At 48.2% G+C, this 24,295-nt stretch overlaps 2 protein-coding genes across 2 annotated transcripts in view; both read left to right on the top strand.

Annotated features, from left to right (window-relative positions):
• On the top strand, positions 1-15,650 carry mtx1a (metaxin 1a). Its single transcript, XM_041942452.1, has 8 exons — positions 1-89; positions 8,216-8,285; positions 8,367-8,446; positions 12,996-13,088; positions 13,174-13,356; positions 14,285-14,361; positions 14,534-14,691; positions 14,973-15,650. Exons 1-8 carry the CDS (start codon positions 9-11, stop codon positions 15,200-15,202), a joined length of 972 nt encoding a protein of 323 aa, XP_041798386.1. The 5' UTR covers positions 1-8; the 3' UTR covers positions 15,203-15,650.
• A 2,421-nt stretch (positions 15,651-18,071) lies between these two features.
• thbs3a (thrombospondin 3a) overlaps positions 18,072-24,295 on the top strand; it is a 17,167-nt gene continuing 10,943 nt past the window's right edge. Inside the window, exons 1-8 of the mRNA XM_041941577.1 lie at positions 18,072-18,433; positions 19,549-19,755; positions 21,549-21,802; positions 22,250-22,352; positions 22,980-23,006; positions 23,124-23,206; positions 23,459-23,510; positions 23,598-23,746. Coding sequence (XP_041797511.1) covers positions 18,346-18,433; positions 19,549-19,755; positions 21,549-21,802; positions 22,250-22,352; positions 22,980-23,006; positions 23,124-23,206; positions 23,459-23,510; positions 23,598-23,746 — 963 coding nt within the window. The 5' untranslated portion in view covers positions 18,072-18,345. The remainder of the gene's footprint in view (positions 18,434-19,548; positions 19,756-21,548; positions 21,803-22,249; positions 22,353-22,979; positions 23,007-23,123; positions 23,207-23,458; positions 23,511-23,597; positions 23,747-24,295) is intronic.

Here is a 24,295-nt window from a genome sequence, read left to right as displayed (position 1 = left end):
CGCTGAAGATGGCGGCGCCCGACGAGTTGTTTTGCTGGGAAGGAGACTGGGGTTTACCGTCCGTCAACACCGACTGTCTGGTGGTTCTGGTGAGTCTCCGTTCGGACGGGAGCGAACCGGTTCCCCGGCGGTCTGTCGGTGTCACTCTCACACAGAAACACGGGTTAAATCGCACGCTAGCGGCTGCTGTTGTTAGCTTGCTAACGTTAGCCTGCTAACGACAGGATGACAGTGAGGTGACGCGTGCAGCCGTTTCCCGGTCAAACCGAGAACACAGTGTCAATACGTTCAGATAATCAATGTTCCTCTGATTGATCAAGCTGATCAGTGTGTCAGTTTTATTGACAGTGACAAGTTGAAATGTCTGAAACTCATTACCGGACCGACTGTTGGTGTCCCGCTATGATCTAATCTGGCTCTTTATTTCCTCTGGTTGTTCTTTTTCATGTTCGTATTATTATTATCATTTCATTTTTTCTGGAGGTGGTTTGAGAAATCCGACTTTAATCCGTTTTGGATGCTTCTCAGGTGCGTTTAGACTTTAATGAAGTGACTCCTTGTTCACGGGCTCGTTTCCACAGTGCTCTGCTCCTGAAGCTCAGAGAACACCAGGGTCCCCCAGGTAGACAGGAAGCACACCTGTGAACAGGTGAAACAACAGGGCTGGTCACAGAGGGGACTGTTCGGTTTGTCACTGTCGTCCCTCTCAGACAGCTTTTACTTGTCCTCGATAATAATGAATAACTTTCCCTATGAAGCACTTTTTCAACACAACATTACAAAGTGATTTAAAATAAAAACAGAATAAAATCAGATAAAATCCAAAACATGAAGCAGGATAAAATAATTTAAACTATGACAACAAATACCGTCTGTTGAAAAGTCAAAAAATGAAAGATAACATACAACTTTATTAATCCCCAGCCGTGGAAATTCAGTGTTACAGGCAGCAGCAAGTAGTAGTAGGAATAATAATAGAATGAAAAATATAAAATAACAGTTGACTCTCTCTCTCTCTCTCTCTCTCTATATATATATATATATATATATATATATATATATATATGCACATTTCATACAAACGAACTATATAAAAAAAGATGTTTGACAACAACAACAATGTTTTGAGAGAATTGCACATGGTGGGTCTGGATGAATGACGTCCAGTGTTTACTCTGTTCAGTAGGTAAATAAATGTGTCACAGTGCGATAAAAGTGTATCTGCACAGGTTGAGTACTGAAAGAGAATGAAAAAGTAATATTGCACGAGATATTTGGTGTATGTGACTGCAGGCTGAAGTAAACATAAATCACTCATAAACAGTGTGAATCTGGACCCAGAGCTGCATGAACTGAAGCTGGAGCTGAACTCTGACAGCTGATGGTATGAAGGACCTGTGGTAGTTCCTTCTTCAGGGTGGATGCAGCAGTCTGTTACTGAAGGAGCTGCTGAGGGCCCCCACTGTGTCATGCAGGGGGTGGGAGGGGTTGTCAATGATAGATGTCAGCTTGGCTAGCTCATAGAAAGTCCTCAGTAATGTCCTACAGACTCCAAAGGACCTCAGTCTTCTCAGCAGATGGAGACGACTTTGGTCCTTCCTGTACAGGACATCAGTGTTGGTGGACCAGTCCAGTTTATTGTTGAGGTGGACACCAGGTATTTGTACTCCTCCAAGGTATCAGTCTCAAAACCCTGGATGCTCACCGGTGTAGTCTGTGGTGCTTTCCTGCAGAAGTCTGTCACCATCTCCTTGGTCTTGCATTGATGTGCAGGTGGTTCAGTCCACACCAGTCGACAAAGTTAGTGATGACTTCCCTGTATTCAAATTGTTCCCCTGTGATACACATCCATCGATGGCTGTATCATCTGAGAACTTCTGAAGTCCGATGTGTAGAGGCTGAAGAGGAAAGGAGAGAGGACAGTACCCTGTGGAGCCCCGGTGCTGCAAACTGCCACATCGACACAGTCCTGAAGCCTCACGTACTGAGGTCAGTTGGTGAGGGAGTCGATGGTCCAATCAGGTGACAGTCTACTCCAGCTCCTTCCAGCTCCCCCCTCAGCAGTGACAGCTGGATCGTGTTGAAAGCACTGGAGAAGTCAAAAAACCCGACCCTCACTGTGCTACCTGTGCTCTCCAGGTGGGACAGAGAGCGATGGAGCAGGTAGATGATGGCGTCCTCCACACCAATGCCTGGTTGGTATGTGAACTGTAGGGGGTCAAGCTCGCTGCCCCCCAGGTGACGAAGATGGTCAAGCTCTCCAGGGTCTTCATCAACCCTTTAGTGATTTAGGAAGCAACCCAGAAGTACTTCAGTCTTTTACTTCAGTAGCAGTACTAATACCACATAGTGAAAATACTCCACTACAAGTAAAAGTCCAGTATTCATTACTGAAGTAAAAGTATGTAAGTATTAACAGCAAAATGTACACCAGGTACTTAAAGTAAAAGTACTCCTAGTGCAGTAAAATGCTTCCTATTATATCTGATGTTTTTGGATTACTGCTGTATTTATGTGTATGTAGTGTATGAAAAATAGTAATCTGAAAAGTAACTTGTAACTAAAAGGCCACAGTGCTTCTCCGAGTGAGTAACTAGAGTAGAACATTGCATGAAATGGGAATACTCAGCACAGTACCTGAACAACATGGTTCACATTCAGGTGTTTTTTCTGTCCCTCACAGTCTGTCCAGTAATAGAAGGACCGATCGTTCACAGTGATCGGTAAGTGATCGCAGTGATCGGTGAGTGATCACAGTGATCGGTAAGTGATCACAGTGATCGGTAAGTGATCACTGTGATCAGTAAGTGATCAGCCTTTGCTGTGAGCTCGGCCACCTCTGCTCGTTTCTGTTTCCAGGCTGTTAAATGTGAGGCTCTGCTCCTCTTCGTCCTTCATCAGAACCCCGTGTTTAAAAGCAGATTTGTCTTCAGTCCATATTCAGAAAATCAGGCTGAAAAACTGCAGATTTGTCCTTGAAGTAGAGAAGCTGGCTGTAGTTTGAATCAGGACCACCCAGAATGCACCGGTGCAGCAGACAGCCTGTGTTTCCATGACTGATGTGGTCCTGAGAGTCTGGTGACAGCCTGCAGACCGCGCTGAGGGCCGCAGTGCTCCCGGAATGACGAAACCTGCTTGAAACATGTTTGTGTTGGACTGAGATCTGAGCGCAGAGCAGCAGTGCAGTCTGGGTAATCACGGATGATGCATTGCTGCTCGGAATCACGCCGCCGGTTTTTCCAAACCGCTGAAGGAACCCGAATCTGCCGCTGCTCTGGAAACCTCCAACATCAGCATGTCTTTGTGCTTGTGTCATTTAAACCAGACCAGGACCCAGAGGGTCCGGTCTGGATCGGTACCATCTGAGGCTGAATGTCGAGGGGATCTCTCAGTTTGCTGAGTTTCACTCTGTTCATTATTCTGGATCTTTGAGGCTGAAACTGAAAACCTCATTTCTGTTATTTGTTTGTCCTGTACTGGATTCACACAGTGTTCAATGATGAGTAACAGATTACTTCACACACGGAGCAGATGATGATGTGCAGTGTGTGTGCATGTGTGTATGCAGTGTGTGTGTGCAGTATGTGTGTGCAGTATGTGTGTGCAGTATGTGTGTGCAGTATGTGTGTGCAGTGTGTGTGTGCTGTGTGTGTGTGTGTGTGTGTGTGCAGTATGTGTGTGTGTGCAGTATGTGTGTACGCAGTATGTGTGTGTGCAGTATGTGTGTATGCAGTGTGCGTGTGTGTGCAGTGTGCGTGTGTGTGCAGTGTGTGTGTGTATGCAGTGTGTGTGTGTGTGCAGTGTGTGTGTGTATGCAGTGTGTGTGTGTGCAGTATGTGTATGCAGTATGTGTGTGTGTGTGTGTGTGCAGTGTGTGTGTGTGTGCAGTATGTGTGTACGCAGTATGTGTGTGTGCAGTATGTGTGTATGCAGTGTGCGTGTGTGTGCTGTATGTGTGTGTGCAGTGTGTGTGTGTATGCAGTGTGTGTGTGTGTGCAGCGTGTGTGTGTGTGCAGCGTGTGTGTGTGCAGCGTGTGTGTGTGCAGTATGTGTGTGTGCAGTATGTGTATTCAGTATGTGTATGCAGTACTTGCAGCCTGCAGGGTGTCTGTCTGGCGGTGCTTGGTCACATGTACGTGTTAAACACTGCATTTAAACGGAGAACTGGACGAACTCACTGACACCGACTGGACTCTCCATCAGACCGATGGTCTGTGGACACAAACGGTTCTTCTGTCTGCTTCTTTGGGCATGAAGAGCTCTGTAGCGCCTCCCAGAGGGGACCAGGTGGAACAGTTTGTGTTCAGGTGTGATGGGTCTGCAGGTGGATCAGTCCTGAATGGAGGACATGTTGAAGAGGAGGACACTGCTGGATGAACTGGACCAGTCGGGACAGGTGATGTCCTTCAGTCTGTGTGAGGGACGCCGATCTAAGCAATCTACATCAAGACTGTTGTTCGTGATGTAGCTGTCAGTCTCCACCATTTATCCAAAAGTATGTGGACAGCCCCGTCCTCTGGCTCTTCGTCCAGGTTGTTTTAATCGAAGACTTTTAAGAAATGAACGAGCAGTTCAAACCTCCAGCAGCAGCCGGGACACGTCGAAGACATTTACACTGAGGAGGGACAGGAAGCAGTAGGTAGGAGACAGGTGAAGTGAAAGTGACCTCATCATAAAGACTAAGTGTTACTGTTGGACAGAGACGGAGACGGAGACGTGGAGTATGATGAGGTGTGTTTTCCTCTTCCTGTGGTTGTGGTGTCTCCAGCTGAAGTCTGCAGCTCTGCTGGCTGTTAAACTCTCAGTCTGAGTTATTATTAGTGTTAGTGACGGTCTGACAGCCGGAGCCTGTCCACGTCCACGTTCACGTCCACGTCCAGTCCTTGAACAACCTCTTTGTGTGGAAAGATGAACTGAATGTTTGTTTCTGTCTTCATCCTTCAGTGTTTCTTCAGATTTGGCTCATGATCTATGAATCACCGTCTTTCAAAGTGCTGCTGCTCCATTTGTCTTTCATGTGTTGTCCAGCTGTGGACAGACACTGTTCTCAGTGGAGACTCACAGAGGAGACACAAACAACCTTTTATACAGTTTGGACTGATGATCTGCTGAAGCGAGGGGACGGACCGTTAGCGCCGGACGCTGTTACTGCTTCAATTAGCTGCATTCCAGAGACGAGGACGGTTAAAAGACAGAATGTGACACTGTGGGACGGTTTGACGGCCTGTCTGTTAAATCAGCTGAGCACATCCCAGTGTCTCACACACACAGACACACACATGCACACACATACACACAAACACACACACACAGACACACACATGCACACACAGACACATACACACAGACACACACACACACACACACACAGACACATACACAGACACACACACACACACACAGACACACACACACACACATACACACACACACACATACACACACACACACACACACAGTCTCTCTCTCTCACACATACACACACACACACACAGTCTCTCTCTCTCTCTCACACACACACACACACAGTCTCTCTCTCACACACACACACACACACAGTGTGTTCTCTGTGGAACAAACGTCTTCATCAGACTCTGACTTCACGGCTGCAGGTTTATGAGGAAACTCTTCCTCATGTTTTCTGGTTGTAAAAGTTGAATGAAGCTTTTACTTTTCCTTCCAGAAGAACTGAGTCATCTTTTCGCTGTGTGTGCAGTGAGTCTCACGGCTGTGCCCCCCCCTCGCCGACGCTCACGTCACACAGTCTGCGTGGACGTGCTGCTGCGGTCTGTGACTGATGATGACAAAGACGAAGCTCGTGTCTCTTTAAGATTTAACTCTTTATTCAAACACTTTCATGTGTTTTCCAGCTCTGAGCAGCTCCTCCACTTCCTTTGTGCAGTGCATTGTGGGAAATGTGTCCGTCAGCAGCACATTGAAAAGTCAAAGACATTCACTCTCACACCAGGTTAGAGTCCAGAGGGGACACAGGTCTTCGTAGGTCTTCTTCTGCAGTTTGTGTTGGTCCGCTTTTCTTGGGGTCTGTTCAGAACCAGTCTGACTTCTGGTCCCTATTGGATCAGTTCTGACCTGAATCAGCTGATCTGTGGATCCTCCTGCAGCTTTAACCAGGTCTCTCTGGATCATCGTCACTCGACTGTCTTCAGGTCCGAGTTCTGAGCTGACCCTTTTGTCTGATGGAGCGAGGTCCCGTCCTGCCCGTGTTTCTCTCTGCCGGTCTGTCTGGATCAGTCCTCTCACTGGATCAGCGTCAGCTTTGTGTTTCATGGTGGTTTGAAGGTTTGTACTCATAATGGCGGCGTGGCTGCAGAGGGACTCACAGGTTCTCATGGAATCTGGTTCAGATTCATTCATTCATTGTCACTACAGGATGAATCCTGATCTGCTGATCACGGAATGATGGCGCCACCAGCTGGTCAACATTCCAGCTTGTCCAACACTTGAGTTAATCTCTGAGCCCCCCCCCCCCCGTTAGCCCGCCGTCATTTCTAATGGCATCTTAAGTCGTGATGCTTTTTGGAAATGTTTCTTCATCTTTATCTGTTCATCACCTTTCTGACAAGAATCGCAGCTCAAAGTGATTTACAACAAAGACGTCATGCAGCCTCACATGAAGAATGAAGAAGACATCGAATGAGCATAAAACAGGGACAAAACATTCCTGTAAGATATGGTGATGACTAAAACCCACCTCAAAATGATAAAATAATATAAAACTAAGGACGAAAGGTCTCCAAACTCTCTCGTTCCTTGAATGCAGAGCTGTGTGAGCGCTCTGCTGATCAGCGCCTCTGAGGCAGCCGAGCAGAACAGAGCCCCCAGCTCCACCAGCGGCCATAACGAACCAAAGTCCTCCTCTCTTAGCCAGAACGTCTTCCTTCAGGTTTGACCCCACTGTGGGTGTCGTCTGTGTGGGTCACGTCATGGTGCTGTGGGTCGCTGCGGTCTTTTATAAAGACAATGAATGAGTAAGGGATAATGCCCGTCGGACGGTTCACGCCTCCGCGTCGTCCATTCATTTCTGATAACGGACACCTCGCCGCGCATTATCCCGCTTATACCATGGTCACTTAGAAAAAAAAAATTAAATCAATTATGAATACCTTAATGTTGCAAAATAATGTAAAGTTTTTCACAAGAAGCTGAGAGACTATTTAATATCTGTCGTTGTGACGCGTTGCCAAGGTAACCAGCTCTGGCCACAGAACCTGCAGCTCAGTCGGCCGCAGCTCTTATATGAGGCCTGATCAGTGGAGGGAAGTGAGGTGATTGATTAACGTTATGTTACGTTACAAAGTATCATTTCAGAGGACAGGTGCACCTCTTACCGCTCGTGTTTGTCCAGAGGATGATGCGAAAATTTGTTTCAAAGTCCACAGATAGTTTCCTAAATCGCTTTTATTGCAGGAAACAGCCTCACTCTGATCATTAAATGGGTATCAAGCAAGTCAGGATTATGTGCTAGGCTGACGTATTCAACGCCGTCCTCGTCTGTCTGGATGCTGAAAGACGTCATGGTCAGCTCATGCCCCCCCGCCACGCCAAGCCAAACACCGCTGGATGTCAAACCACACCTTCCTGACGAGGCCGAGGGGCGTCTGGGGAGACAGCGCAGACGAACATCTGATTATCTCCAGGTCGGACTCAGGGATACGAGGATGGTGGAAGCTGGTGTCTTTCCTTCTCTTTCTGTAACGCTTCAGTATCGCCTTAAAAACAGCATTTCTGCCCTTGAACACAGCGTCGCTAATGATGTTGACGTTTCTAAAGTGACGATTAATGCCGGCGCTCAAACTCCTAAAACTGGCAGCACTGTATTCTCCTCCTTCCTGAGTCGACTGGACAGACGCATTAAACAGTCTGTAGCAGTGGCAGTGCAGCTCTCAGAGTTGATGTCCATGTTAACATATGTTCTGAGTTTCTGTTGCCACGGTTACCAACTAGCGTTTGAGCCAGCGCAATAATTTAGAACAATCAGGCTATTTGACCGGAACTTCTTTTATAGGTGTCCTATAACACTTTTTAACAGACACCCTGCAGCCAATCAGAATCCAGTATTCACCCAGACCATGGTATAACAACATGATCCTCTGAGTGGTAATAAAACAAGGTTAAACGTAGCTCTGGAGCGATTGTACCGTCCTCTTCGTGTTCCGTTGTGTCGTCACCTTGCTTCGATGCTTTCTCTCCGCAGGCCTACGCTCAGTTTGCAGGAGCTCCTCTCAAACTCAGAAAGATCTCCAACCCCTGGAGGAGTCCCAGCGGTGAGAAGACTCAGTTTCACTCGTAACGCGCCAAGAAAAAAACTGTCACATGATGTTCACTTTGTTCACTTCTGCTTTCAGGATCACTTCCTGCTCTGAGGACCAATCAGAAGGAGACTCTGTCCAGGCCTTCTGACATCATCATCCACCTCAGAAAACAGGTAACCGCCTCGTTCCCAGCATGCAGGGAAGGAGGGATGGAAACTGAAGTTCAGTCATTAGCATTACGTAACATTTCTGAGCCTTTTTATGGAGGGAAGTGACCAAACATTTGTTTATTCTTATTTTTTGGCTGCTGATTAAAGTTGTTAAATTGTCTTATAATCCAAACAATGAATTAAACGTAGCAAAAGAAACATAGAAAGTTTTCTACATGATTTATTTTACCACGAGTGGACACCAACTGAACTGTCCTGTCGAAGGTCCTTGAAGGACTGATGATCAGCTGAAGGACAGAGCTTGGTTTTGGGCCCCCCTCAGTTTCCTGTCTGTGTTAGCGTCTGTCAGAACGTCTTCATGTCTACGCCGACGATACGATCGTTTACTGCAGGGCTGCCTCGCTAGTGTGTGTGTGTGTGTGTGTGTGCGTGTGTGTGTGCGTGTGTGTGTGCGTGTGTGTGTTTGTGTGTGTGTGTGTGTGCGTGTGTGTGTGTGTGTGTGTGCGTGTGTGTGTGCGTGTGTGTGCGTGTGTGCGTGTGTGTGTGCGTGTGTGTGTGCGTGTGTGTGTTTGTGTGTGTGCGTGTGTGCGTGTGTGTGTGCGTGTGTGTGTGCGTGTGCGTGTGTGTGTGCGTGTGTGTGTGCGTGTGTGTGTGTGTGTGTGCGTGTGTGTGTGCGTGTGTGTGTTTGTGTGTGTGTGTGTGTGTGTGCGTGCGTGTGTGTGTGCGTGCGTGTGTGTGTTTGTGTGTGTGTGTGTGTGTTTGTGTGCGTGTGTGTGTGTGTGCGTGTGCGTTTGTGTGTGTGTGTGTGTGTGTGCGTGTGTGTGTTTGTGTGTGTGCGTGTGTGTGCGTGTGTGTGTGTGTGTGCGTGTGTGTGTGTGCGTGTGTGTGCGTGTGTGTGTGTGTGTGTCTGTGTGTCTGTGTGTGTGTGTGTGTATTTCTCTGTGTGTGTTTCTCTGTGTGTGTGTGTGTGTGTGTTTCTGTGTGTGTGTGTGTGTTTCTGTTTCTGTGTGTGTGTGTTTCTCTGTGTGTGTGTTTCTGTGTGTGTGTGTGTGTTTTTGTGTGTGTGTCTGTGTGTGTGTGTTTCTCTGTGTGTGTTTTTGTGTGTGTGTGTGTGTTTCTGTGTGTGTGTGTGTGTTTCTCTGTGTGTGTTTTTGTGTGTGTGTGTGTTTCTCTGTGTGTGTGTGTGTGTGTGTGTGTGTGTGTGTGTGTTTCTGTGTGTGTGTGTGTGTTTCTCTGTGTGTGTGTGTGTGTGTTTCTGTGTGTGTGTGTGTGTGTGTGTGGCTCTGTGTGTGTGTGTGTGTGTGTGTGTGTGTGTGTGTGTGGCTCTGGGCCCTGCAGCTGACTGGAAAAACTCCTTTACCAGCAGGAAGCTGCAGCCACAGACACATTCCTCCAGAGCTGATAATCCTTGTAAAGCTGCTGGAGAGCAGAGAGACGTTCTCTGCAGAACTCCAGCGTTCCATTTTTACATGTTTACCGTCCCAACAACGCTCGTTCAGGTGACTCTAAACTAACCTGACACATTAACGTGATCAACGTGAAGCTTTGTTTATATTCGACAGCAGGGAGGGCAGCCATCTTTTCTCCATCACCTTCTTGTAGTAGCACTGGGAGTGTTCTGTTTGTACGCCCCCTGGTGTTTCCAGAGAAAAAATGCAACACTGAACATGTTGAGCTCGTAACTCATCGGTTCTGTCCTTCAGCCATCGCAGCAAAGACTCTGTGTCATATACAAACTGCCCCCCCACCTTCACCACGTTAACCATCTCCAGTACGCCAGACAAAGTGAAATAAACACAGTCTCCTCTTCATCTGAGGAGGAGGAGCAACTGCACGCGATCCGTTTTGGTCCAATAAAAACCTTCAGACAGTCTTCCTGCTCAGACTCCTGCAGAGTCTTTGTGTTCATGCTTGTCCTGGTCTGTCAGGACCTGCTCAGGTGCAGACCCTGTTCTAAGTTTAAAGTTTTGAAGCTGTACAGCTGCAGCAGTCTGACTGACGCCCCCCCTTAGAGAGGGGCTGCTGCTCTGCTGTGACCTCTCAGAGTCTTCAGCTGGACTTCTCCTTCAGATTTAGTGCCTCTCGCTCTCATTCCCCCTGAGCAGAAGTTTCGTCTCTGAGCCAAACGCTGACCTCCGCCTGCGTTCGTCAGTTAACGGGCAGCTGGAAGACATTACCCAGCATGCTCTCTGCCACTAGCTGCGGTAGGTTAGGAAACCGCAACGACAGGAGAGCTGCTGAAGAAGCCCGAGCCAGTGATTGGTAGATGCAGACAGCCTGAGGGAAGACACTGAAGACTGGTTCAGTGGATTCTGGGACTCCGTTTGTCATGAAGTCCAGAACAGACTTCTTCTAACACGTCTTCATCCTGCTCCAACGTGACGAGCCTGAAACGTGGCCGACACGCCTGGATCCAGGATCATGATGTGTGACACCGACCCAAACGTGCCTGGCTGACACCAGCTGAAGCTGCTCTTCTACCTGAACTGGTCTACACCCCCAATAGCAAGTCAGGATAGATCAGGATAAACCTTTCTATAAGAAACATCCAGATTCCTGCTCTCCAGAGGATGAACCTGTCCTCTAGTGCCTCCCTGAGGCCACACGTATCAGTTTGAAACCTGAGACTGAAACTTCATGTTGACCTTTATCAGCTAATCAATAAATGATCAATTGATAAACAGAATTGTTAAACTGAATTTATCCTCTTGATTTCCCGCCTGTTAAACCTTTCAAACGTACGTCCAGGTGTTTCAGCTGCATCCCAGCATGCATCGCTGCTGTTTAAACACACAACTCTTCACATCAGCCCTGAAACTGAAGTCAGATCAGCAGCTGAAACATCTGCTGTGAGACACTGATTCTGTGTCCTGATCTGAATCACAGATGAATCAATGTTTCAGCTTCAGCGGATAGAAAAAGTCTTCACACTCAACTCAACTCAAATTCTCAACTTTTTGCACCTTTAATGAGACCTGAAACCTGAACAACACAAGTGAAAAACAAACTGAAACCTTTAGAGGGGGAAATAAAAAGCTTGACATAGCCTGGTTGCAGCTCTGGCTTTTATTCCAGCACTCAGTCTTGTTGGGTCTGTCGGTCCATCAGTGTGACACGTCTTGATGTGTCAGTATCTGCCCACTCCTCTTTACAAAACTGCTCCAGATCTGACAGATGGGGAGGGCATCTCCTGTGCACAGCCCCCTTCAGATCACCCCACAGATGTTCCAGGTTTGGAACAGGTCTGGTTCAGGTCTGGACTCTGGCTGGTTCAGGTCTGGACTCTGGCTCAGGCTGGTTCAGGTCTGGACTCTGTCTGGTTCAGGTCTGGACTCTGGACTCTGTCTGGTTCAGGTCTGGACTCTGACTGGTTCAGGTCTGGACTCTGGACTCTGGCTGGTTCAGGTCTGGACTCTGGCTGGTTCAGGTCTGGACTCTGGACTCTGTCTGGTTCAGGTCTGGACTCTGGACTCTGGCTGGTTCAGGTCTGGACTCTGGACTCTGGCTGGTTCAGGTCTGGACTCTGGTTGGGCCATTCCAACATTTTCCTACGTGTGTTTGGGAGATTTCAGATGTGTTTTTTCGAAATGAAGCCGGACTTGGATGTTTTTCTTCATAAGATAAGGCTCCCGTCCTGCCCCCCTCCCCCACAGCCCAGACACATAAAGGAGACTGTAGTCACATGTACTACACAGCCACCTCCCAGACATCCACTGCAGCTCCTTCAGGGCTGCTGTCGGCCTCTTCGCAGCCTCTCTGACCAGTTTTCTTCTCGTCTTTTCATCAACTTTGGACGGACGTCCTGTTGTGTCATATTTTGTCCACTTGATGATGACGGTCTTCACTAAGACTGTCTTCACTGAGACACTAAGACTGTCTTCACTGTGTTCATGGTATGTTTAATTCCTTAGAAATTCTTTTGTACCCCCACCTGACTGATGTCTGTGAACAGTGAGCCCCCTCTGAGGCTGGAAGAGGAACAGCCTGCAGGAACAGCTGAGCTTGATATGGGTTAATCAGAGGCTCTTTAAACGGCGACAGGTGTGTGCTGACTCCCAGGTAACATGAGTTTGAATGTAGTCGATTAAATCTGAGCAGTCACATCCCAAGTTATAAGAGGGGCGGGCACACCTCATCATCTCAGCTGTTTATTTTTACTCCACCTCCCTGAAAGGTTTCATTTGGTTTTCACTTGTGTTGTTCAGGTTTCAGGTCACATTAAGGTGCAGAAAGTTGTGAAATCATTTATCTTGGTGTTGTTTTGCCTCACAGGAACCTGGCCTTTGAGCAGGGTGGGTAGACTTTTTCTGTCCGCTGTGTATGAGTGAGTCAGCCCTGATCAACCATCGGGTTCATGTCTGTTAAACTTCATCTTAAACTCTGTAAGACAGATCTTCTGTTTCTTTTTCCCTTCTTTTACTTTGAAAGACACCATGAATGCACTTTGACCTCAGATGTGTTCACACGTCATATGAAGCAGTTCCCCTGAAGCTGAGGCCTTTGGAGCGTTTTACCTTCATAGAATTACCTGCTGCTGGTTTGTGTTTTTCAGAAATTCAATGCGGACTATGATCTGTCAGCCAAAGAGGGAGCCGACAGCCTGGCCTTCATCTCTCTGCTGGAGGAGAAACTCAAACCTGCTCTGGTGAGAAGCGAGGAGACCTCTCCTCTCTGAGCTCGTGTTGTGCCATCAGACGTACTAAATGCAGGTCTGGGTTTATCTGTCGTAGATCTACGCCTTCTGGATCGAGCCGAAGAACTACGTGGACGTGACTCGCCGCTGGTACGCAGAGCACATGCCGTTCCCCCTGAACTTCTTCCTGCCCGGACGAATGCAACGCAACCAGCTGGAGAAGCTGCGACTGCTGCGCGGGAACGAGAGCCTGGAGGCCGGAGAGGAGCTGGAGAAGGAGGTGAGGTCTGTTCAGTGTGCACAGAGCTCAGTGGAAGCATCGCGTCTTTGGCGACGGAAACAAACCTGACTTTAATTTTCTGCGTCCGTCGGCTGCAGTGACATCAGAGCGCGCAGCAGCTCAGAGTTTTTCCACTTTGTACTGAGATATGGTTTCCATGTGTTCGGGCTGCTCCTTGAAGTGGTTGGAACAGATTAACGGGGAGAGGAAAACTCTGTCGGAAAACCGCCGGTCTGAAACGACCCGTCCACATTGGAAAGAGGTCAGAGGTCAGATGGCGTCCTGGGGAGGATCGTTTAGGAACAGTTTGTTCTCTTCAGAAGGTCGACTTTCCAGGAACGAACAGAAGTTCTAAAATGTTTCCATCTGTTTCAGACGCTCAGAGCTCAGAATCACAAAAACATCATTACAAGTTTTCAGAGTCTCCAGAAGCAGAAAGCAGCTGGCAAACAGACTAAATGAAGCTAACTCCATCCATCAGTGGTGGATACAGTTATTCAGCTGGTCCTCGTGGCCCAGAGAGCTGCAGCAGCTGCTGCAACAGCAACAACAGCTGCAGCTGCAGCAACAGGAGCTGCAGCTGCTGCAGCTCTGTACTGGAATCATTGTTTGTGTTATTCTTGTTCAACTATGACTTGTGTCTCACCGTGTGTCTCCCTGTGTGTCTCACTGTCTCACTGTGTGTCTCACCGTGTGTCTCACTGTGTGTCTCTCTGTGTGTCTTTCTGTGTGTCTCACCGTGTGTCTCTCTGTGTGTCTCACTGTGTGTCTCACCGTGTGTCCCACCATGTGTCTCCCTGTGTGTCTCTCTGTGTGTCTCTCTGTGTGTCTCTCTGTGTGTCTCACTGTGTGTCTCTCTGTGTGTCTCACCATGTGTCTCCCTGTGTGTCTCTCGGTGTGTCTCACCGTGTCTCTCGGTGTCTTTCAGCTGTACTCTGATGCTGCAGAGTGTATGAACCTGCTGTCTCAACGCCTCGGTTCACAGAAGTTCTTCTTCGGCGACTCGTAAGTTGAAAGTGAAACATCGAGAATCTACATCACAGTTAATGTAATCCTAAATACATATGTTTAATATATGAAGAACAGGTATATGAAGCTGCTGCATGCAGTGAGGACTGATATTCTAACGTCTCTGGTCCAGAACACAGTGAAACATGAACCTGTTGTGACTCTGCAGGCCTTCGTCTCTGGACGCCTACGTGTTTGGTCATTTAGCGCCCATCCTCAAGTCCAAACTGCCCAACGGGAAACTGCAGCAGCACCTGAAATCTCTGGACAACCTGACCAACTTCTGCACCAACATCCTGCTGCTCTACTTCCCCAGAGACGGCAGAGGTGAGCCGCCGGGCCGGAGACCGGCGCAGGTGGACCGGTCCGCCGGTGGCCGAACTAAAACCTGAACGGACGTTTCTGTTTTCAGATGTTTTAGAGTCAAACTCATCGTTATCTCTGTGTGGTTTTTATGACATCATTAAATCTCTGCTGACCTCACTGAGCAAACTGTTTGTTAATGAGCTCGTTCAGGAGAAGCAGCTCAAAGACTCGTCTTAGTTCAGGGTGAGGTGATGTCCTCCGTGTTGTGAACCACAGCTCATGTCCACGTGTTGTTTTTTCAGACGGCTCCAGTCAGAAGACGTTCTCTCAGCCTGAAGGCGGAGACTTTGATCACGTCCCCAACAAGCGGAGGAAGCAGTTCCTGTCGGCTCTGGTGGCTCTGGGCGCCATGCTGAGCTACGCCCTGTTGACCGGCATGGTGTCCATCCAGCACGTCCAGCAGGAGGCGCTGGAGGCGCCGCCAGACCTGGAGCCCATCGGATCCCACGAGGAGGAGGAGGGAGACGGCTGAGGAGCCACGATGGGACTGAAGGGAAAACTGTCCAGGATGAGATCCAGATGTTATCAGAAAATAATAATCTGTTTGTCCCTCCGAAGAGTTTTTACTGTCACCAAAGAAAACACGGAGACGAACGCACCGGATTCAAAAGATTCACAGTAAAACCGTGAACTCAGCAGGACTCCAGCTCGATGCTGCTGCTGCTTGATGTACAGAAATGAATTAAAAGATAATTCTCTGGATTTCTTTAAGATTTTTGTTTCACTTTTATTCATTTTTAAATGTTCTTTCAGGAGGAAACAAGGATCTGCTTTTTCCTTTAATAAAGGCATTGTGATTATTTTTTATTTAGGTTTTGTGTTTCAGAGCCTCCCAGATGCTTAATGTTGATGTTTTAAACAGTTTCTGCCTTGAACACAGTGATCTCCAACCACAGACCAACCAATAAATCTATAGATGAAATCAGAACAACACTAACTGGGTTTTTCATGTCCTCAGAAGTCAGCTGTGTCTGTCCGACAGCGAGCCGTTCATGTCTTCAAATGCCTCAATGACGAGCTAAAGGAAGTGAGGACAAAGACAGAAATAAAGACGAGCAGCGAGATGAGGTTCAGGGCAGCAGTGAAACAGACCAAGGCTGACCACCAAGGCCGCCTTCAGACCAACGGGCCTTTTAGTATTGTCCTGATTTTTAATTCCTCGGGGCAGAGAAGAAATCGGCCTGATGACACCCTGAGCTGAAATGATGGCGGTGCGTTCAGGGGCTGGTTTTCTCATAGAGGGAGACACCTGAACGCCTCTGAGGCAGGTTGGTACCGTGGCTGCAGGTTCCCTTCATCAGTTAGTCACTGAAGTATAAACTAAAGTGTGGAGAGATTTATCCTGCTCCAGGATCCGACTGCAGCACCTCTGCCCCCCCACACAAACCTGATGCTGATGTAGTTGTTCATAGAGGGTGGGCTGGTTAGGGCTGATGGGGGTCCAACAGGGTCCAGCCCCGACATTATTAGCCTTACATGAACTGGAAAAACATCCACATGTTGAGTTGGATGGAAACTCAGCTCACCCAAACACCCCACCCCCCACCCCCCACCCCAAGCCTCCACCAGTCGTGACCGGGTCTGGACCCGGGGGACGTGGCCTCCAGCTGCACATGACGCCATCGCTCAGGAATCCCGTTCACCCTGCTGTATGTTGTTCATGTGCGTCAGCTGCTGCTGCAGTGTTCCCTCTGTTCTGGCTTTAATGAGCTGATCTGGAAGCAGTTTGTGGGGCTGAGTTCTTTCTCCTCTGGATGCTGAATCAGAGCTCAGACTCACAGAAAAACTCATCAGGAAGTTCAGTTTGTCCGTTTTAACTCTGTCTTCCAACAGAGGAGAAAGAAGTCAGCCCGCTGCTGCCGGAGGCTGGAGGTGGACTCCCCTCCCTCCCCTCACCTGCTGTTAAATGCACGTCTCCATGGCAACGCTCCCGAGTCAGAAACAAACAGAGAGAGGAGGCCCGCAGACAGAACCTTGAAGTCACTGCAGGTTCTCCTTTCTTTGTTCCACTGACGTCATTTCTGTGGATTTTACAAACACTCCCAGTTTACATTTTTACTGAATTAGCAGACAAGACAACACCCAGCACACAAAGCTTCAGCGCTCACACCAGGAAAACCACCAGGCAGCAGCGGTCCAAAAGCCTGCTCACTGTGCGTCCAGGCGGGATTTCATAAACTCCAGCAGGACTGCACCCACCTCAGACACTTTAACCCGTCACCAGCCAAACTGTGTGCAAGTTTCTCAGGATTTTAGAAGAACAATCATTTCACTGTTTATTATACTTTCTATGGACTTTGTATGTAATCCAAATTACACCCATTTTAAACTAAAGCTCAGCCCAAATGTTTAGAATAGACTTAAAAATGTTAAAAGCCCAACATGTGTGTATTTTTATGATGTTGGTGTGATCAGTAGCAGCTACAGCTGGGGTTAAATAACTTTTTTTTTTTCACTGGGGTTTTGCATTAACTGCTCAGAAATGACTCTACCTGCTGTCACTTTCCCTCCACCAGCAGTGAACGTGACGTCAGGCCTGTAAAATGAGCAGTGGTTCTTCACCCTCAGTTCAGACTCTCAGGCAAACACAAATCAGATCTTCCTCTCTCACTAGAACAAGTTTGGCCATGGAAGAAATGAGGACCGAAAACAGCGTCGTGATTCTTAAGATCTAAAACTCAAATTGTTCCTCACAGATGTTGAAAACACTCGTCCTGCAGTCTGGTTCTGGACTCTCTGTAGGGAGGACTGAATGTAGGTCCAGAACAAAAGCTGAATGGACCCAGAGCCAGCTCCTGACCTCTGACCTCTGACCTGCTGCTATTAACAATAGAGACTGATGTAATGGCCCGAGGGACGTCCTGTGTGTGCTGCTCAGAGCTGAACACATGGATCAATAATATGGTGACCCGTCATCTCTGTCCTCAGTGTTTACATTTAAATGAAGTAATGTCTAGATAAATAGGCTAGAAATATAAATATCAACACGTTACAAGGTTGAATCTCTTCATTTATTCTGACCTGAGAGTCACAAGTGTGTTTTATTTTTTATTTAAATAAAAATACTGGTGAAAATGATGAGATACGACAGGAAGTTGTGGTGAGACGGTAAGTGATTTTTTTAATTGACTCATTAAATGAGAAAAGGGACTGATGATGTCTCGTGTGTTTAAAACGGGACCTCTTCTTTTTCCATCGTGTGAACTCGGTGCAGTCTCGCGCGCTTTATGCTAATGAGCCCGTCACTCAGCGCGCACGAGCCGCTCGGAGGAGAGCAGAGCGCGCGCAGCAGCAGTTTCCAGCTGCGCTCGCGGAGCAGACCGTTAGTCCGTCCTCCGTTCAGTCCGTCCTGCGGCTGTCTCCTTCCCGCTGCGTTCGGCGGTTTGTCGGTGCGGATCCAGCTTGTTCTCCCGGTTTCCCTCCTCCGGACCGAAAGCGTCTACGGCTCCGTCTCTGAGCTCCGAGTCCCGCTGTCACAGTTCGTTTGTTCTGCCTCTCGTCCAAAGTCCCCGTTCGAAGTTTGGTGTTCAGAGTTTTTCCATCCGGTCGCTCTCCGGTGCTGTCGGTCGGGTTAGCCGTCTTCCTGGTCCGGTTCCCTCGGTAGAAGTTTCAGACATGGGTTGGAGTGCGGTGGTCCCGGTTCTGCTGTCAGTCATCTGTGTCCGCCTCACGGCGGGAGTCCCGGACGGACCGGACGTTCAAGGTAACACCTAGCTAACCTGCTACTGCTTTATTAGCATCACAGTACGTGTCAGCTCACTTTAGTTCACCGTGAAACTTAAAAAGGTGAAAACAAAGAGGCTGCTGGGTAAAATCCAGACTGAAGTGTTCCAGAGAAATCTGACCTGATGAAGAGCTGCCAGTGATGAAGGGTGACAAAAACATGGTGTAAGTCCAGGAATAGGTAACCTCACCTGGTTTCAGTAGAGCTCCAACATTCAACACCAGCACATCTGCAGACAGCAAGTAATCAGAAAAGTAACTAGTAACTAAAGCTGTCAGACAAATGCAGTGGAGTAAAAAGTACACTATTTACCTCTGAGATGTACTGGAGTACTAGTATAGTATAGTATAGGGTTCACAAAATGGAAATGCTGAGTACAAGTACCTCAGATCCATACTGTAGTGCAGTAAATGTACTCGGATACATCCCTCTGCAGGCTGCCCTCTGATACGTCTGTGATGCATTCATGTGCTGCGATGATGAAGGGCAGCTTTTCTGAAGGGAGACACTCAGCTGAACATTCATTGGACTTGTCTTGTTGCTGTGATTGGACAGAGTCGTCATGGTGACTGTCAGGTCAGCAGCAGGGAGGAAGAGGAAGAGGCAGGCTGTCAGCTGTTGTGTTATTCTTCCTCTGTGTTCCTGTTGGTTTTTGATTAGACCTGAATCCATTTTCTTTACATTCACTTTATGATGTCATCACCCTTAAAAAGAATCATCAGTTTGAATGAAGCATATTTGTTCATGATTAATTACATTAAATTAATTCTTTGTGTGTGTGTGAGTGAATTAGTGTGTATTTGTGTGTGTGTGTGAGTGAATTAGTGTGTATTTGTGTGTGTGTGTGTGTGTGAGTGAATTAGTGTGTATTTGTGTGTGTGTGTGAGTGAATTAGTGTGTATTTGTGTGTGTGTGTATTTGTGTGTGTGTGTGTGTGTGAGTGAATGTGTGTGTGGCTTGTGTTGTAAAGCGCTGTATAGATCTCATGAAGTAGTATCTGTCTTTTTAGATATTTTATTGACATCAGTTCCATTAGTTGATTATGTCCAGAGTAGCCGTGTCTGTCTGTTGTTCATCCTCCTCCTCTTCCTCAGTGATCGACGTGTTGAGTCTTCAGGACTCGAAGCAGAGCGTCGCAGCGGTGGAGAAGCTGTCGGGTGGTCTGAGCACGCTCAGCGACGTCTACGTGGTGTCGACATTGCGGCTGCCGGCGAAGTTGGGTGGAGTCCTCCTGGGTCTCTACAGCAAACAGGACAACAGGAAGTACCTGGAGGTCGCTGTCATGGGGAAGATCAATAAAGGTTGTGAATTTCACTTGAACCTCGTTGACCTGCTGACCCTCTGCTGACTCTGGTTTTATCAGAGCCAAACGTGGTGCCAGAATAGTGTTGTCCATGTGTTAGAGAGAGACAGAGCTGGACAAAGAGGGGCTGGACGGGGGGGGGGCTCGGCACTGAAAACCCTTTTTACCCACTTTAAATAGGAAAAACTAACACAGCGCAGTCAGTGCTGATAGTGTGGTGAGCCACAAGTCAATCAGTGTTTGGGAACCGCTGCACACAAAGTTCTTGGCCCTCACACAACAACACGAATGGAATAATGTGAACCACATCAGCAGAGACTGAACCTCGAGCCGAAGTGAGACTGAATCCTCCTTCAGCTGGAGTTCTGTACAGCAGCCGAGACCCTCCAAAATCACCTCTCATCAGCCGAACGAGAGGTCGACCCGAATCTTTTAAAGGCCAATATATTAACGGTGGTTTGGAGCAGGAAAAAGCTAACAGCTGATTTATTACTTAATACACACCCACCCTAATGGAAATGAACAGTTTATTAGATAACTGTTGAACTGAAGATCAAATGTACCTTCATGAAAACATAAACCTGGAACTGAACATCAGACTAACAGTAAAAAGTCTCGGTGGGGGCCACGTTTGTTTTTTGACTGGTTAAGCAGACCCAGAGGCGACTCCTCTGCTTGTCGTATAGGATCCCGACACGCGACCTGTGCCCTCGTCCTGAGCATGACGACACTGAGTGGTGGTTTGGCTGTTAAAGTGAAGTGTAGAAACACCTGTCAGGTGTGTTTGTTTGCTCCTACAGACCACAGGCTGTTGAACACACCAGCAGACGTGGCTACAGAGAGAGCGAGTCAGTTTAACAGAACACAAACTGAACATACATGAATGAATGGATGTCAGTCAGTTACAGACAGCAGCACAGACAGCTGCACAGACAGCTGCACAGACGGACAGCAGCACAGACAGCTGCACAGACAGACAGCAGCACAGACAGCAGCACAGACAGACAGCTGCACAGACGGACAGCAGCACAGACAGCTGCACAGACAGACAGCAGCACAGACAGCAGCACAGACAGACAGCAGCACAGACGGACAGCAGCACAGACAGCTGCACAGACAGACAGCAGCACAGACAGCAGCACAGACAGACAGCAGCACAGACGGACAGCAGCACAGACAGCTGCACAGACAGACAGCAGCACAGACAGACAGCAGCACAGACAGCAGCACAGACAGCTGCACAGACAGACAGCAGCACAGACAGCTGCACAGACAGCTGCACAGACAGCTGCACAGACAGACAGCAGCACAGACAGCAGCACAGACAGACAGCACAGACAGACAGCACAGACAGACAGCAGCACAGACAGCTGCACAGACAGACAGCAGCACAGACAGCTGCACAGACAGCAGCACAGACAGACAGCAGCACAGACAGCAGCACAGACAGCTGCACAGACAGACAGCAGCACAGACAGCAGCACAGACAGACAGCAGCACAGACAGCAGCACAGACAGACAGCAGCACAGACAGCACAGACAGACAGCAGCACAGACAGCAGCACAGACAGACAGCTGCACAGACAGACAGCAGCACATAATGAAGCTCATGGTGGTCGGGGATGAAGGCCCACTAACTGTTCGAGTTGATATCATTGATTAATCTACCAATTAATATCTTGATTAAATCCATTAATTAATCTCTTGCTTCTCTTATGAGCTTTCTAAACACAGTGTCGCTGTTCTAGTGTTGAGTGATGATGTCGTCTCCTCCTCCTCCTCCTCCTCCAGTCCTGGTTCGTTATGTCAGAGCTGACGGGAAGATCCACACCGTTAACCTGCAGAACGCTAACCTGGCTGACGGTCGCACCCACTCCATCATCTTGAGACTTGGCGGTCTTCACCGTGACAACATGCACATGGAGCTTTACGTCAACTGCCGATTGGCTGACTCCAGCCAGGGCCTGCCGCCATTGGTTCCTCTGCCCAGAGAGGCGGAGATGGTGGAGATCAGACACGGACAGAAGGCCTACGCCCGCCTACAGGTGGGAGAGAGAGAAATGTGTAAACAAGTCATGTAGTAGAAAAGTTTAATGATTTCAACAGTGATGTCAGACACTCAAGAGAAGAGACAACTGTACGAAACTCAGCACTCACACACACACACACTCACACACACACACACTCACACACACACACTTTCATCCTGATTTCTGCTGGTAAGCTAACGTGGGACATTGAAGTGTGTTTTCAGCTTTGAATCTGCACTCAGCAGGTTTTATGTTCGCTGTTGATATATTTTGTGCACAGATCATTTATTTAGAGCTTTTTTCTTGACCTCAGGTGACCGCAGCTTTTTCACAGTGTGGCAAGTCTTTGTTTTTTATTCTCTCTCAGGTTCAGATGTTGACACCTTTGTCGGTGCAATCGTCCCGAGAGCCTGTACCCCGTCACTGTTTGAATATGTTGTCCGTCTTCCCTCTCTCTGTCAGGGTGCAGTGGAGTCCCTCAGGCTGGCTCTAGGGGGCAGTGTTGCTAAAGCTGGAGCTCTGACGGACTGTCCGTTCCAAGGAGACTCGTCAGCCTACAACTCAGGTCACCCGCATGAACCCTTTCACTCTTTAACTGCTGCCGATGGGAGCAGGTCTGATGTGGGTGGAGTCAGATGTCAGACCCTGACCTGGTGAGGGTCAGGTTATGGTCAGGTGTTTGGGGTCAGGACTAATACTCTGTTCATGTTATATTGTTATCATAAATACAATACAAAGTTCTGACTCCTGAACAGCCTCAGTGTGAAACAAACATTGTTTTGATCGTCCTGACTTGTCAGACCTGGAGCTAAATTATACGACGTTTGTGACATTTTTACAGCCATTAAAGCCAAAGTTAATTGTGTTATCTTGTCAAATAGCAGTATTTAACTTCCTGAGCGGTTTGAGCGTGAAGTCATGAGAACATGAAGTCCACACATGGTGTGACAACCTGCACCTCCTGCATCATCAGAGGTCAAAGGTCATCCCAGGGCTGATTGAGGAGGAAGTGATGTGATGGTAGAAGAAGAGCGAGGCCGTTCAGATGCAGAGAGACTCCATCAGAGGCTCCGCCCATTTACATCTCCTCCTGTTCATCTTTGTATTCCAGCTGATCGCTTTAAACTGACGTAGTTAATAAAACCATGTGTGACGTTGACAATAACTGATGTCGCTTATTTCTCATCTGCAGTGAGCGGGGACGTCAACTCCATCCTGGGTGAGTTTTCAACTGAAGCTGACTAACTGTCACGTCCCGTATGCTTCGACTAATCGATAACCACAGCTGATCACTTTCGAGTATTGAGATCCTCTTGATTTGATGGTTTCCGGTCAGGTGATCATACCAAGGCTCTGATTGGTCAGCTCATCATCTTCAACCAAATCCTGGGAGAGCTGCGACAGGACATCAGAGAGCAGGTGAGACAGGAAGACAGGACATCAGAGAACAGGTAAGACAGGAAGACAGGATATCAGAGAACAGGTGAGACAGTCTGAAGGACAAACAGGACATCAGAGGACAGGTGAGACAGTCTGAGACACAGACAGGACACCAGAGCACAGGTGAGACAGTCTGAGACACAGACAGGACACCAGAGGACAGGTGCGCAGACAGAGACAGCACAGTGGACGCAGCTGAAGAGTTAATTGATGGTCTCCTGTCCTCGTCAGGTTAAGGAGATGGCTCTGATCAGAAACACCATCCTGGAGTGTCAGGTTTGTGGTGAGTCAGCAGCTTCCTGGTTCTTCTCTTTGGAGTGAAGTGGTTCTGTCTGAGGACCTGATTGAGCCGGTCTACCTGTCTCTGCAGGTTTCCATGAGCCCCGCTCTCGCTGCTCTCCTAACCCCTGCTATAAGGGCGTGTCCTGCATGGAGAGTCTGCAGTATCCTGGATACACCTGTGGACCCTGCCCACCTGGAACCACCGGCAACGGGACGCACTGTCGCGACATCGACGAGGTAACCACAGCAACACAACAAGACAACACACACACACACAGCTACACAACACGACAACACACACACACACACACAGCAACACAACACGACAACACACACACACAGCAACACACACAACAACACACACACACACACACACACAGCAACACAACAAGACAACACACACACACAACAAGACAACACGACAACACACACACACACAGCAACACACACAGCAACACACACAACAACACACACACACACACAGCAACACAACACGACAAAACACACACACACACAGCAACACAACAAGACAACACACACACACAACAAGACAACACACACACAGCAACACACACAGCAACACACAGAACAACACACACACACACAGCTACACAACAAGACAACACACACACACAGCTACACACACAACAACACACACACACACACACACACACACAGCAACACAACACAACAACACACACTCACACACAGCTACACAACACGACAACACACACACACAGCAACACACACAACAACACACACACACAGCAACACAACACGACAACA

The sequence above is a fragment of the Chelmon rostratus genome, chromosome 8, assembly GCF_017976325.1.
Source record: "Chelmon rostratus isolate fCheRos1 chromosome 8, fCheRos1.pri, whole genome shotgun sequence".
Taxonomy (NCBI): Eukaryota; Metazoa; Chordata; class Actinopteri; order Chaetodontiformes; family Chaetodontidae; genus Chelmon; species Chelmon rostratus.
Note: the sequence above shows the minus strand (reverse complement) of the source record. Positions and strands in the feature narration are given on the sequence as shown.

Coding starts and splice junctions, on each gene's coding strand:
- mtx1a (XM_041942452.1), top strand. CDS start 9: ATGGCGGCGCCCGACGAGTTGTTTTGCTGGGAAGGAGACTGGGGTTTA. Junction 8,447..12,995: donor TCATCCACCTCAGAAAACAG/GTAACCGCCTCG, acceptor TGTGTTTTTCAG/AAATTCAATGCGGACTATGA. Junction 13,089..13,173: donor AGAAACTCAAACCTGCTCTG/GTGAGAAGCGAG, acceptor TATCTGTCGTAG/ATCTACGCCTTCTGGATCGA.